Genomic DNA, 15,199 nt, shown 5'->3' on the forward strand with positions numbered 1-15,199 from the left:
CGAACCTTACGAACATGAAATGTCATCCTCAAGCCTTAAACAGGATGAATAATATGGGGGGAAAGGCATGATGAAGGTCTGAGAGCCAAGACATTGTCTTCATAAAGTCAGATCATGGCAGGCCACTTTTCTCTTTGATTTGTATAGTTTACAGTTCAATGTATTTAGGCCAGTTTCAAATTTGATTGTAGAAGACTAGACACAATTTTTAAAAAGTGAAGGGGATGTAGCTCAGTGGTAGAGCGCATGCTTCGCATGTATGAGGTCCTGGGATCAATCCCCAGCATCTCCATGTCTTTTAATAATTGTCCTCTTTAAATTGTTTGAGAGGACAAATAGAAAACACCTGCTATGATCAGCACTGAGGCTTTAGATCTACTGTGACTAAACAAAGATCAGACTTTGTGCAAATCAAACCACAGTCACATGTGATACTACTTCTAGCAAATACAACACTGCCACCATAATATTGCATGATGGCACTTTGAAGTTGTAATTATAATCACTTTTACTATGGGACACTGAAGCTGAATCTATTTCAGAAGCTTTGGAGAGAGACAACCACAGGTAACAAAGTCTTACATTGTAAGCTGTTGAATCCAAATATTGAATGATTGATTGAAATCTATATTTATATGGGTCACAGAATAAGGTCATATACAGCCTATACAGATGGATGATGTGTCTCCACTTCCTCTCACTAGCCAGGAATTAAGCCAAAAATACATGTGTAATAAGAACTACTTAAAATGACAGAAACCATCTTTGAGAAAAATGTATTTGATTTGTACTGTACTAACCATTTCTGGGGAGCTGTCAAGTCATCCATCTTAATAAACAGCCTATGGATAAGGTTAGTACGTAAGTAGGCAAACAATATTTCCACCACATTATTACCCCAATAAACAACAACATAGAGGTAGATGTAGTAGAGAAGGATTGATCAGACCCCTGGGAACCTCTTTGGTTGTAGATGAAAATCTCTTCCTGCTCATTGTCATATTGTTTGGGATTAAACAGGCTCAGAGAAATGACAAGGCCCAGGTGTTCATAAGAGACAGCCAGACAGAAGTGATCTGTCATGCCAGCTGCTCCAGCTATCAGTGATAGAGTACTACCGTCTGTGTGTGTCTGCGTGTGCATAGCTTGTTCGTCTCAGAGGGGGTCATCAAAGTCATCGTGTCGGTGTGTACGCGATGACTTTGCAAAGATAACATGTAATAAAACCAAAAGAGATGTTTCTTCAATTGAAACTGATTATTCGGTCTGGAAGGTAAATATAATATGCCTGGTCGATACTTTATGGTGGTCGAGACAAGCGCAATAACACACGAATGCAAGAGTTACACAACAGAAACACCACCCCAACGGTCATGAGCAACAACGGATGTTGAAACATGCAGAGCCACTTCATCTTTTTTGTGCGATCCAAGCACCTTTACTGTATTTGTGTTGTGGCTTTGCCATTGTGTTGTCACTTCACATTCATGTTTACCGTTAATGCACTTGTGTGAGACGACTCGGCCACAGTCATATTTTTAATTCAACATGTTTACATAGTCTGTGTGACGCCAAGTGTTTGTGATGGATGCTTAGAAAAAGACACTCAGGGTAACAAGACTTTAAATAAGGATTTTGAAATGAAGCATGATTGGACGCTGATGAATGAGCTTTCCTTTGTGCAACAGATTGCACAGGCACATGCACACCATAACCTCAATATGGACCCAGAGATACAGGCTCTGTTTCTTTGTAGTTAATTCACGTCACAAACACACAGCAGCAGCAGCAGATGGAGAGGCTCAGCGAGCTGGACATATTCATATTTCTCCAGTCTGGAGGGAGGAAAGTATTACTGCTAAGACTGGCAGGAACTTCCTTTTGGCCTGTAGAATGTCAGATGGATCCAAGTCATCCATCACATTCCCGGTTCCTTACTTTCAGCTGGCAGATCCCCAGCACCAGTGTCTAGTATCTCTGTGTCACAATGTTTGAACCAACACTAAGCTCTAAGATTGTTTGAAATGTTTTGATACATCAGCAACATACTAGGTGCTCCCAGGAGGCAGCTCAACTGGTAATGTCTGTGCAACACATAATAGTGGTTAACTGCAAAGACGAGAAAATGTATTTTAAGTTATTAACCATATGGTAAATATATAATATATATCATTGATAAAGATATACATGACTGAAACATAAAGCCTATTATAAGATAGTAATTACTTACATCAAATCATGGACGACAGTGATTGATCAAACATTGTAGTTTTTTGCCAGTCAAAGATATGCAAGTTTATGTTTTGAGTTTAAATGGCATTTTTAGAGCTAACTCTAACCTCCTGAAGGAGTAATGAAGTGAGTCTGTGAGAATTATGTTTCCCTCAGAGCTAAACGTGAAGAAGCAGAAACGTGTGAGAATAAAAAATATTCTCTTATTATATTTTGTAGAGTCAAACCTCCGAAAGTTTAATCATCTGTATGAGTTAGGTGTGCTGTGAACGTCTAAAATTGGGATAATATTCTGGCTTTATCGATGGGGATGTAGCTCAGTGGTAGAGCGCATGCTTCGCATGTATGAGGTCCTGGGATCAATCCCCAGCATCTCCAATCTTGCATATTCTCTTACTGACTCTAGTAGCTAACCTCCTGAAGTGGGTCTGTGAGAATTATGTTTCCCTCATAGCTAAACTAGCGAAGAATCAGAAACATGTGAGAATAAGCTCATGCATTTAGAAAACTTTTTTTTGTAATCAAGGTGATTCTTTGTACAGTCAAACCTCGGAAACTTTAATCATTTGTATTTGTTAGGTGTGCTGTACACGTCTGAAGTTGGGATAATATTCTGAAATTATAGAAGGGGATGTAGCTCAGTGGTAGAGCGCATGCTTTGCATGTATGAGGTCCTGGGATCAATCCCCAGCATCTCCAATCTTGCATACTCACTGTAGTAGAAGTAATGCTAACCTCCTGAAGGAAGGAGTGAGTGTGAGAATTATGTTTCCCTTTGAGCTAAACTAGCATAGAAACAGAAATTTGTGACAATAAGCGCATGCATTTGGAGAGAAAAGGTGCAGTTAAATTAAAAATATTCTTTTTTGTAATCAAGGTGATTCTTTGTACAGACCTCTGAAAGCTTAATCATATGTATGAGTTGGGTGTGATGTGAACATCTGGAGTTGGGATATTGTTCTATTACTATAGAAGGGGATGTAGCTCAGTGGTAGAGCGCATGCTTTGCATGTATGAGGTCCTGGGTTCAATCCCCAGCATCTCCAATTTATGCATTTCTCTGACTCACTGTAGCCGAACTGTGAACCTCCTGATGGAACCCTGACTTGTATGTACATCAGGAAATGAAATTGACCTCAGAGCTAAACTAGCAAAGAAGAAATGTGTGGGAATAATCTTGTCTAGAGAGGAAAGGAGCAATTATCATTTTAACTTTATTTTGTAATCAAGGTATTCTGTGGGCAGTGACTTTTATGGACTGAAAGCTATGTGACTGAATGCTAAGTTTATGTTTTGAGTTTAAATGGCATTTTTAGAGCTAACTCTAACCTCCTGAAGGAGTAATGAAGTGAGTCTGTGAGAATTATGTTTCCCTCAGAGCTAAACGTGAAGAAGCAGAAACGTGTGAGAATAAAAAATATTCTCTTATTATATTTTGTAGAGTCAAACCTCCGAAAGTTTAATCATCTGTATGAGTTAGGTGTGCTGTGAACGTCTAAAATTGGGATAATATTCTGGCTTTATCGATGGGGATGTAGCTCAGTGGTAGAGCGCATGCTTTGCATGTATGAGGTCCTGGGTTCAATCCCCAGCATCTCCAAATATATCTTAAATCTTTACAACTATTAGACTGATTCATTTGAATAATTGGTTTCAGGTGCCCACAATGTTCATCCTTAACCTTCCCTTCACTTCCAATCTGTGAGAATAAGGAGGCAAATAAGACATATATTTCAGTGACGTGATGATGAGGGAAGAGAGACACGTTCAGTCTGGAAACCGAAAGGCCATTTGGGTTAATGGCAGCACTATACGTCAACCACAGGTGATGTCACCCACTCTCCTTGTCCTCAGTCTGGCAAAGGGCCAGAGGGCGTCTGTCTACTGATACTGTTATCAATATCCTTTCTGTCACTGTTATGTCCGGACGTCGCACTTTTTGTTTCCCTCCCTTTGTCAAGATCTTTGTGTATTTGTCTGTATCTTTCTGTCTCATGCTCTGATTCATCTCTCCTCTGCCTCTGTCCTTTCATTCCTCTACTTTGTGATTGAGATATGAGCGTGTTACAACTGTAAACCCAACAGAGATAATGTGACTGCTGCTACGGGACATGCTAAAGGGTCAGCAGAGACAACAAAACTACATCAATCCTGCAAAATCTGTACTTCCCCCTCTGGAACAACCTTGTTTTGACTGATCAGCCAAGCATCCCATTTTGACTGGCTCGTAATTTTTTCTAAAATGTTGAAATACTTCATTTCTCTGACCAACTGCATGGGAAATAATAAAAGTAAAGCTCCTCTGATCTTTCTATTAATAAGGATCATCTCCGGCAAATGTCCGATGCAAAGAAAGGAACCCCTTCCATCTTGTGTTTCGTCTGCAACAGTTATTTTCTGTCTGACTCTTTATGATGTGTCTACCATGTGGCAGAAAGAACCAAACAAGTAGCAATACTAGTCATAAATACTGAAATGTTGAGAAAAACAAGGATTTGAATGTTTAAAAAAAAAAAAATGCTACTCTTGTTGATATGTTTCATTATGTGCTAAGGGAACAAAACAATTACATTTCTCTCTCATCACTCAAACAATAGAAATAACTAGTTTTAATCGGATGCTATCCCTGAGGGCCTGCTGCATTTAGATTGACTTGTCTGTTAAGCCATGTGAGGAGAAAAACCAAAACCACTGGTGCCAAAATCATCTCCATCTCGGTCTCACTCTGCTCCTCGCCGTCGCTCTTGCTCTGTGACCCATTTCTGGATTTCCTCCCTGGTGCTCAACTGTACAAATACATTTGTACTTTTATACTTGTTGTGAGGACCCTCATTGACACAAGTTATTCCTCACCTTTAACCTTCACCAACACAACTGCTGAACCTCACACCTTTGTCCTCATCTTCACCCTAAACCTAGTTTTCCCACTAAAATCAAACCCTGAACAATCACTTTGCAGAATTGAGAACCAACCAAATTATCCACACTTTGCAATAATGTCTGCAATCTTCACAAATATAGACATACAAGAGCAACAAGAGAGCACACACACAAACCCACAGCCCTCATAGTTGTGCTGCCACTATAAAATGTATAATGCAAAAAGATCAGATGTGACTTTTGCTCCAATTTCTGTAAAAAATGGATACCCCACCCACTTCCTTTAATATACTGCACTCCAAGGACTGACTGAGACACACACACACACACACACACACACACACACACACACACACACACACACACACACACACACACGGCTAGAATAAATAGTCTGGTGTTAAATAAGACATATTTGCTGTGTTCTCTCCCTCCCACTGAACAATCCCACCCAGCCTCTTACACACACACGGACACGATTAAGATTCCACCACACGTCCAGATTCCCAGAATCTACACTGCTTCCTGAATTTGGTGAACTTTGTGTGATATATTAGTTACAATCCAAAATTTCTTTACAAATTGCACAGTGGGTCATTCTTCCATTCTCGGCATTCAAAAAGTCAAACTGTACACCATCATTTCTGAAAGTCTCTGCATCCTCCCTTGTGGTTTTCACTCCACTGGCAGGTGTTCAAACTCTTGTTTTCAACACAGGAAACACGCTGTTGAACTTTCACTCCTGGGTTTACAAGTAGGTAGCTGTGCGTAAACTACTTTTGAACATCCAGTGCTAGACGGTTAAACTTCTTATCTTTGATTTAAGCCTGCTTTAGTTTTCAGCCAGATAAACTCTGAGGTCAGTGTAGCTCTTGGATGCAGCTCTGACCCCATTCCTTTTTCTATGCTGGCCAATTCTACACAGGCCCTCATCCAAAATGTTTGAGGCTTTACTGTTAATAATGCCTAAGAGTGAAATATCACAGAAAGTACATTCAGGAGTCTGTGGCCCCATAATTAAGAAGAAATATTTAGATTGTTTTCTCACCTGTAACATTTTCTCTTTACGATAAACAAACATCCATCATTTCTCGAGAGGATCTGGGCTTTAAGCCACGAAACACTATAACTCAAAATACTGTATATGGAGATGTTATGGTAGCAACACTTCTGTTTTCTCCACTGTGGAAAGAACTTTTAATAAAACAGTTTCATGTGGGACATCACTGGTGTAGTCGAACCACGAGCGGTGACACCACTGTCATATGATCGTGTTTCAAATACTCTTGCTCTAAACACTTGAGGGAAGAACACTGGAGAACTGCAGTGGTCTAGTCCCACTGGCATCACAGAAGCTAAAAGGGCGTCAACCTCTCTGTCATTCAACTGTGGTTACTACAGAACCATGTCTCCACGGCTCCATTCCAAACATTTCTGTGTAGATATTTATGTGAATACTGGCGAGAGAGAGAGACAGAAACACCACTTATATTGATTGATTAATATAATAAATACTTAAACTATATGTGATTTAGTCGCTACTGCAGGGACACGTACGGAGTGATTCCTGTAGATCTACCGCAGACAAAATATACACATATGCTTACCATTACACAAAATACACACATGCACTACAGAGCATACTCACTGCTCTTTCTTTAGATTGGCAGAATCAGAAGAACATTTCACCTGAGATATGATGTAAAAATAACAGCGGGGGGGGGGTTATGGCAGTAAACATGCTGAATTACATAACTGACATAATTGTGTCAGGTGAGCTCAGACTCTCAGCATCGTTAGTATCATCATTTCCCACATCTCAAGCACTAAGTTGCCGCAGTTTCTCCACTGATACAGAAGCTATATATCACTCTGGAATAAAAGCATTCCAGATGGTGCATACAAACGTTTGCAATGCAAAACTACGCTGCTTGTGTTTACCACACCCTTCTTTCTAAAATAATTTTTTTGTAATCTGTTTTCTCATCTCTCTTCTCCCTGTATGTTTGTCTTGTTTTTTTTCTTCATTTCCATCCAGTCCTCACAGATCTCTCTACTTACTTACCACTTGTGAATTGAGCCTTCATTTATTACAAAGATAACATAACATGTTGATGGACCACTGCATTTTTACTTTTAGTGTCTTATAAACACATGAGGGTTAGGTACTTCTGTGTGCATAACACAAAAATAAAGAAACAATCAATCATAATAGAGCATGAAGGATAAGTATGTGGAATGAAGTCTGAAATAGATGGTACACCTTCAAGTTGTATGCGGTGTGTGTTAATCCTCCAACGCATTGATAGCACTGTGAGTGTGTTGATGTCCCAACCTTGCATTAAAGTGCACTAATTCTCCTTGTGTGATCCAGTCATGTGTAAGTGTGTATGTATGTCTCCTACCTTCACTCTCAGTGTACGTGACGTCAGGTGAGGGAGCTTCCTGTCCCCAGTCTCCTCCACTGTAGACTTGCACGACCAGAAGTCGCTTGAGTGACACCAGGTCAGCGTCTTTCAGCCCCTTCTCACACTGGCAGACGATTCCCTGCCCTGGCTGGCTGGTCACCACGGTAACCTGGGAATAAAGTAAGACGATATTGAAAAACATGGAATAAAAAGGACCCAGACGGAATTAATTGAAAACAAAAAAGTTTACAGCGGCATCCTTGTACTCAATGTATGCATCCAGGACATTTTGGCAGCAATTTAGCCAGTAGCTGCTCTTGAACAACCACACTTAACAACCTCTAGCACTTTTAATTGGGTTATTATAAGGCCACAATGCAGTTCCTCCCCACTCCTATTTTCCCCAAAAGGCTGTGTTTAAATTGTTCCAGTTGGCATTATGAAAGATGAAAGTTACATGTTGAAGTACAGGCGAAGTAATCCCCACAACAAAGCACTCTTTGGGGTCTCACTGTATTTATTTGTTAAGAGTCAAGACATTAAACGGGCAACATTAAATATGAAAATGTGTCCCCCAAGTCTTTACTGACTCCCCAAAAATAGAGAAAACACACTTGGTGGCTCCATCTTTCTGAAAACGTGTGTTGAAACCATACATTTAGATTTCGAACCCGTGTGACGTCCTATGGGGCTCCAGGTTAATTGACACTCCCGGAGCTAGGTTTCAGGTCTGCCCACAGGTATTTGGTCCAATTGTTTCATAGTTGATCTAACTTGCTCTTGCCCTTAAGTAAATTTATAGTTACTAAATTAAATACATTATGTCAGAACTACTGTCTCAGTTTAAGCAAAGCAACCCACCCTGACAGAAAAGCGGCTTATCCATATGTTATAATGACACAAATCTATACTAACATACAAAACATATTTAATACCATCTTGCTGTATAATCTGTAATTGTAAAGTTTTCTGTATCTGAGCTATTATTAACTCACAAGTCATGACAGGAAAACTGCTGGATAATTAACTGTAAACTTTTTTTTTTTTTACTAATTGATTAATTTTCTGATAACGAATGATTCTGCAGAACATTAACGCAAACAGCAAAATCTGTAAATGAGCACTGGCTATATCTGAGGAAGGAAACAGATGAAATTAGTTTGGGTGGAAAAAAGATAAGCTGATGAATGAAATTAACAGCAGCAGTAAATGTTGATTATGATGTGATTATTGATGCGTTCTCTTCTCTGCTTCCTGCTCAAAGTAGAATCTGTCTGACGCACATCATCATGGAGGACATGAGTCCATGAATGAAAATGTGCATTGTATAATTTCATCAGCAGCTCACAGACCGGCGTGCACAGTGCCACGTCTCTGCTTAGTGTCTCTCTCTGCCTTCTAATAGTGCTATTCATATCTGCTGCTGTCGGAAACAGTGGCTCTTAGTGTAATCATCTGTCCAGAGCTCCCGAATAAAGCTGGCTGGATTTGAGAAATCCTCGTCAACAACCCCAGAGCCTTGTATCCAGAGGACACATTGTTCAAATTTAACAAGGCGGCCAGTGAGCGGCTCATTTTTTCGCTGTCTCCCCAACAGTTAAATATACTGTAACAGATGAGATGCTTTCAGTAATGGCAGCTACTATCCCGCTTCCCCTTAACTGCAATTTGCTGAATCAAAAATCTATTTACAGCTCATGGGCCTGGAAGTGGAGAAGTGGCCTCAAGTTGGCTGTGAGTTACATTACATGAACGTTTTTATGAAATGTGCTGCATCTAAGTGGTTGTTATGATCTTTTATTGATGTCAACGTATTTATATTTTTTATATTTTTCTTACTTTGATATTTATCTTAACTCTTAAAAAACACAGTATTCAGAGTGGAAGGCAAAGAAAGAATTTCATTGTACAGGACTGTATATGTGACAATTTTACACTCAATTTGCCACTTTTAAATGAAAGCTGATTGGATATTCTTGTAGGAATGAACTGAGAAGTGTCTCTGGTGTGAGTTTTTCAACTCTTTCTAGACAGAAGACTCAAATGAGTGGAGCTCATTTGCTGCATTTGAATGAGCTGGGCTTAATTGGACAGTTCGAGGTTAGATGTGAAGAGTTCTCAGCCACTAAAATGGACTGTTAAAGCTTTTAAAAACATGCTAATGGGATTCATAATTCAATATGTTGCTTGCTGCTGCTAAATACAATGAATTGGTGCTGAAGAGAGCTATATATAAGTACAAATGGAGCCTCTTCACTCCATACATTAGCATGAAGCTTGAATACCAAAAGAGATGTATTCAGTCTAAGCTAGTCTGCAGCCGAAGAGATGTTCCCTCGTATGGAGACAGAAACCAGATATTTAGAGGAAATTACTTCATAGACAATTAGGATGACAAAGTGGTAACTGTACTGTGTGTCATGGTTATCTAAGTCTATATTCAGGGCAGGCAGATACAGTTTTTCTTTTCTTGAGATAAACATGTCTCCACGGTTTCAGGAAGGCTTGCGGGTACATAGTTCAGTGGTAGAGTAAATATGCCTTGCTTTCATGAGATCCATGGTTCCGTCCCCCAGTAACTGTTGCAATAATCATCATCAATCAAAGTTGCTAAACTCACAGATGTTTCAGGGAAGTACTTCTAGTCTACAAATCCACTTAAGGCTCATTTATGCTCTACGTTAGATACGTATATGGAAACAGATGGAGACTTCTGTCTATCCTTAATGTACTGTGCATTCATTTCCTCCGTATTTGTGCACATCTCCTGAAAGCTTGAGGATACGTAAGAACCCTTTGAGGGTGCCAGCACCATTATCTCTTTGAAAAATGGTTCATCAATGAAGCGCAATGAATCCTGGGCTAAGTTGGGCCGGGAAGGACCCATGCGTTGGATCATTGGTTTCTCAGGGATGAAAGAAAACATGTCAGCCGCATTTTAAGGAGCCTCTGAATGGGACAGCCTTGTCATGCCGCTGCGTCTTCAAATGCAGCCTCCGAAGGATAAAGACAGCCTTAATTTTACAATGATTTTAGTCCAAATCCAAAAGACGTTATCTTGTTGTGCATGAACAAGGTCTGTCTATACTCACCTCCACAGATGTGTTGTGGCTGGGCTGGTTTCCATTACTGGTGTGTCTGATGTACTGTTTAAACTGCTGAAGACTGTCCAGCACAGCCTGTCGCAGCAGCTCACCTCCTCTGGCTGCTCCCCTGACGCATCCTTCACCTGGAATAGACCTCAGCTCCTCCACACAGGAATGCAGCCTGGCCAAGTTACCACGGACCTGCTAAAAAGGGGGACGGGAAGAGAGAAAAGGGATAAAAGTGAGAGATAACGTGGGTGACAGAAAGCAGCAAAGGGAAGAGGGGCGAGAGAGAGGGTGCAAAGGCCAGCAATAATAGGAAGGAGATAGAGTGTTCTCCACTACTCTACTCAGTCTTACCACAAATGGCAGGAGACATTCCTGCTGCCTGCTGATGGCGTACAGGCTGAGTAGCGGTATCCTGCAGGGTCCATCCAGATTACAGGCAAGGGAGAAGAAGTTATCCAGAGCATCGCAGATCACCGTAGATGTCTCCGACCACCACGGCGGCAGTGCTTCAACAATCAGGACCCTGGCTGGTTGCCTTCGGAATGAGGAGGACCAGAAAGCAAAGCTCCCAGAGTTGGAGGAACCTGCCGGCCTCTTTCTGTTGTCCATGGACATCTGTGAACGAGAAACACTCGATGACAAAGAAAATGGAGCAAGATATAATGGGAATATCCAAAGTAAGGGTTCACTCCAGGGAAGAAGCATTTACCTAAGAGCACAAATATAATGACAGATACAGCTATTAGAATTGTTAATTTTTGAATTGTTAAACCATTCACCTTATCCAAATTTATCAGGGAAAACAATCTTTTTTCCTTTTTATTTCTTGAAACGCGTCATCAGTTGGAAAAACGTGTGTGTAGCTGTCCAAAGTCAACAGTCAGTCATGCAGCACAGAGGATGTGGGCTGATGGATGCCGAAGGGAAAACCCCTCATGTTTCCGAGGAAATCATTCTGTGTGAAACACTGTTATTACGTGTATCTGCATGAGTCTGCCTTCTTGTGTCTGCTCTCTAGCATCATCATTACTGTGGAGATACCCTGTATTTAGCAACATCAAGGACCCCCTGTTGTGACACTATCTGTACTGTTAGTCATTGCTCATTCCACACCTGAGTGGAACGAGAGTAGACATGGAACGAAATTGCTCAAACGGGAAAACGAGGCAACAGACCATGATACCGTTTTTTTTTTTTTTTTTGAGAACTGCTTTGATCAACAATTTACAGATCATTTTAAAAATATGCAGATTAGACTGAAATAAATTGTCAGATTGATAATAAATTAATTGTTTGAGGCATTTTTAAACCTAAAATGCAAAACAGTCACTGATCTCTGCTTCACAAATTGCAGACTTTCTGATTTGTAATATTCTTTATGTCACTATAAATAGAGTACAATAGGGATTTGGACCATTTATTAGACAAAATATACAAGATGAAAACACCACATTAACTGAAATACAAGTATATAGCAGTATATATTTATTCCTATCCCAGCAAGGAACGTGCTTTGGGACTAAACTGGAAATAGCACAAACACAAGCAGAAACCTCTGATGAGCCTGTGTTCAAGGTCTGGGTGCAGCATTTCTAAAGACTTACAGACTTACATTTTTGTTTGCACATTCTCTTTTCTGATTTGAGTAATGAATCAATTTAAAGGGGGAGGGAATATTTCAGCTTTCCTTCATTATGTTGCCATGAATCTGCCACTGAGTCTGCTTCATATCATGTGTCTGTCATCCCTTCCTATCAAAAGCTGAGCTCTGAAGACTCATTATTGCCCGGGATCTGAACCCCACTGTCCTGATCTTCACAGAGAAGGGCTATTTTACCACTTAGATCCAACATAAAGGGCATATTGTGTGAAAATGTGTGTTTGTCGTTTGATGTTATGCCCCTCTCATCTGTCTCTGACTCAGCTCCCCCTTTATTAGCCTAATTTTATCCTCCTCACCTCCCAGATCACACATCACACATCTTTCACATTTACCCCTTTGATCCTGGCATCATCTCTTGGAGAACTCTCCGTGTAAACATAAATACATTCAGCCCAGTAGGCAAACAACATTAGCGTCTGTTTGCCACACACAGCTCAATTTCTTTGCTGACATAAATGCATCTCATACACAACATTATTAAAATGGCAAACAGTTTAGTTTGAGCTACGGTTTAACGTGCATGTGAGCGTGCAAACTTTCTATGTGATGAGCCATCGTCAACATCAGAATTAGCTCATGTAAACCTGGGAAAGGTTTTAAATGAAGCAGAGAATTAAAGCAAAATTAAAGAATTTGACTATTTTCAAGAGCTCAAGGGGGCAAGAAATATGATAAACTATTATTCAGCTGACTGCTAGCTCTTTCACTATCACTTTTAGCTGACTTTTGCTAGCTTAAATTACATTTAGCCACCTTAAGCTAACTGTTACCTTAGCTAGGTTTATGCTCCTCCTCTTCGGTTGTTCTTGGCTGGAATATTGATGTAGACGCAGTAGATACAGAATATTTCTGAAAGTATAAATATTTAAGAAGAAAAACGACAAACTTTTAACTTCCTGTAACTAGGTAAACAACTGTAAGCTAACAGTTTCCTAGCCAGCAGGCTAACGCTAACCTGTAAACACAGTCGGGTTACAGGCAAAGATTGTCTATTGGTGTCACCCACCTTTAAAAACTTACCATCCAGAAACTTTACTTTTATTTTTCGTCATCTTTTATTTTCAAACTAATTATTGATCACTTAATTGAGTATATAATTTAATAATACTAGTATATGTTGTATATGTATTATTATTATAATTATAATTATTATTAATAAAAGTACAAAAAGGGCAATAGTATAAATATATAAAATGCAGAGTATGTACATAATATACACATTTCACTGTACTATAAACCTTAGTTTATTTTAGACTGACCAGATTACCACCACTATCACACATATGTTGGAAAACTACAGAGCCTGGAGCGCCTGCCATATCTGCAAAGAGAAATAAACACATAGAAAAGCACAATGTAAAGTAACCTCCTGCCCAAAGACTGCCCTCGCTTCATGTGTTTCATTCTGCTCTGCATTTGTAGATGAATCAAGAAAAAGATGAATGACAGGCCAAGTGCAGGGACTGTGTGTGTGTGTGTGTGTGTGTGTGTGTGTGTGTGTGTGTGTGTGTGTGTGTGTGTGTGTGTGTGAGGAGAGAGAGAGAGAGAGAGAGAGAGAGAGAGAGAGAGAGAGAGAGAGAGAGAGAGAGAGAGAGCAAGGGAGCTAGTAAGAGAGAGACTGTCATAGCCACGAAGATAAAATAGAGATTGGGAGATGGGGATAATACAGTATTAAAGTTTTGATTTGATTTGATTTGATGTGTGTGTGTGTGTGTGTGTGTGTGTGTGTGTGTGTGTGTGTGTGTGTGTGTGTGTGTGTGTGTGTGTGTGTGTGTGTGTGGTGTATGAACGTTTTTTGTTAAGTGCTGTGGTCTGTGTAAGAGGCTTTGGCGCTGGGTTGTGAAATGAGAGGTGATTGATGAGCAGTCACGTAACTCTCTCTCACATGTACACACAAACACACAAACGCACACACACTGCGACCTACTACTTTTTTGGTGTGCATGAGATTGACATGAAAAAATTTGTAACATGTACATCTGCTTGAGGGAGATAAGATGAGGTGTGTGTGTGGGTGTGTGTATTTGAGACAGGATAATATAACTTCTGCCAACTCTCTGTACTAGGCGTTGCCATTCCCAGATCAATTTGCCCAGTCCTGATTTAAAAGAGTGTGTGTGGAGAGCTCAGATGTGCTTCATGTTGCTGTTGGACAGTGGCTTCTTGAAGGCACTGGCAGTTCTCCACCCTGTCACCCTTCATTTTTCTCCTCCATCCCAGTCACCCTTAATCTTTCTCCTCCCTCCCAGTTTACACTATTAGTCAGACATGTCCACACACACACCTCACACTCCTCTTACCTTCCCACCTGCCCGTCAGACCTCGACGCTCTAATTATATCTGTTACGTCTGCAATGTATATGCTGTATTTATGATTAACACTGGGATGCATAGATTTCACCATGGGGTTCTTACGCTGAGACTGATGTTGAGTGTTCAGTCGCCAATATGAAGGCCCATGGAAGGGGATTAGGTGTTCCGATATGCCTGCAGCTTAATCGGTCTTTTGCACACACACACACGGAGACAAATGCGTACACACACATAATGAAATACACACATGCTTCTTAATTTAGTTGTGGTAACCACACATACTTCTAGGTCAATAGGGGCTTTGCGACAGCGCACTAATCCGCTATGCCTTTTTGATTTGCTGAGGGGAGGATTGGAGAAAAGTTTGCCCAGTCCTTATTTCACACACTAGTTGCTTTTTCACTTCTCGTACCATTTTGACGTTTACTTTTGGGTTTAGTGCTATTCACTGTGTGATTTAAGTTAAATCAGTGTTAAGTTGTTTGCTGCCTTGAGAAGTTTCAGTTCAGTTCCCCAAGATGGGAACAGCAGCATGAAATTGGGAAATCTCCTCGGCAGGCACATGGAAGTTGTGATATTTAAGCTCACCAACAATACATTATTGTCTC

General features: G+C 40.3%; 1 protein-coding gene and 5 non-coding genes across 6 annotated transcripts in view; 5 read left to right on the forward strand and 1 right to left on the reverse strand.

Annotated features, from left to right (window-relative positions):
• Nucleotides 1–11,224, reverse strand: part of LOC118102693 (meiosis 1 associated protein) — a 33,071-nt gene extending 21,847 nt beyond the window's left edge. The window contains exons 1-3 of the mRNA XM_035149059.2: nt 10,967–11,224; nt 10,613–10,810; nt 7,518–7,689 (exon numbers count right to left, since the gene is read on the reverse strand). Coding sequence (XP_035004950.2) covers nt 7,518–7,689; nt 10,613–10,810; nt 10,967–11,224 — 628 coding nt within the window. The remainder of the gene's footprint in view (nt 1–7,517; nt 7,690–10,612; nt 10,811–10,966) is intronic.
• Nucleotides 221–292, forward strand: trnaa-cgc. Its single transcript has one exon. It is a non-coding gene; the product is annotated as a tRNA-Ala (tRNA).
• trnaa-cgc lies at nt 2,539–2,610 on the forward strand. The gene has a single exon. It is a non-coding gene; the product is annotated as a tRNA-Ala (tRNA).
• On the forward strand, nt 2,860–2,931 carry trnaa-ugc. Its single transcript has one exon. It is a non-coding gene; the product is annotated as a tRNA-Ala (tRNA).
• trnaa-ugc lies at nt 3,207–3,278 on the forward strand. The gene has a single exon. It is a non-coding gene; the product is annotated as a tRNA-Ala (tRNA).
• Nucleotides 3,761–3,832, forward strand: trnaa-ugc. Its single transcript has one exon. It is a non-coding gene; the product is annotated as a tRNA-Ala (tRNA).
• Nucleotides 11,225–15,199: the final 3,975 nt, after the last annotated feature.

Source organism: Hippoglossus stenolepis, chromosome 23, assembly GCF_022539355.2.
Source record: "Hippoglossus stenolepis isolate QCI-W04-F060 chromosome 23, HSTE1.2, whole genome shotgun sequence".
Taxonomy (NCBI): Eukaryota; Metazoa; Chordata; class Actinopteri; order Pleuronectiformes; family Pleuronectidae; genus Hippoglossus; species Hippoglossus stenolepis.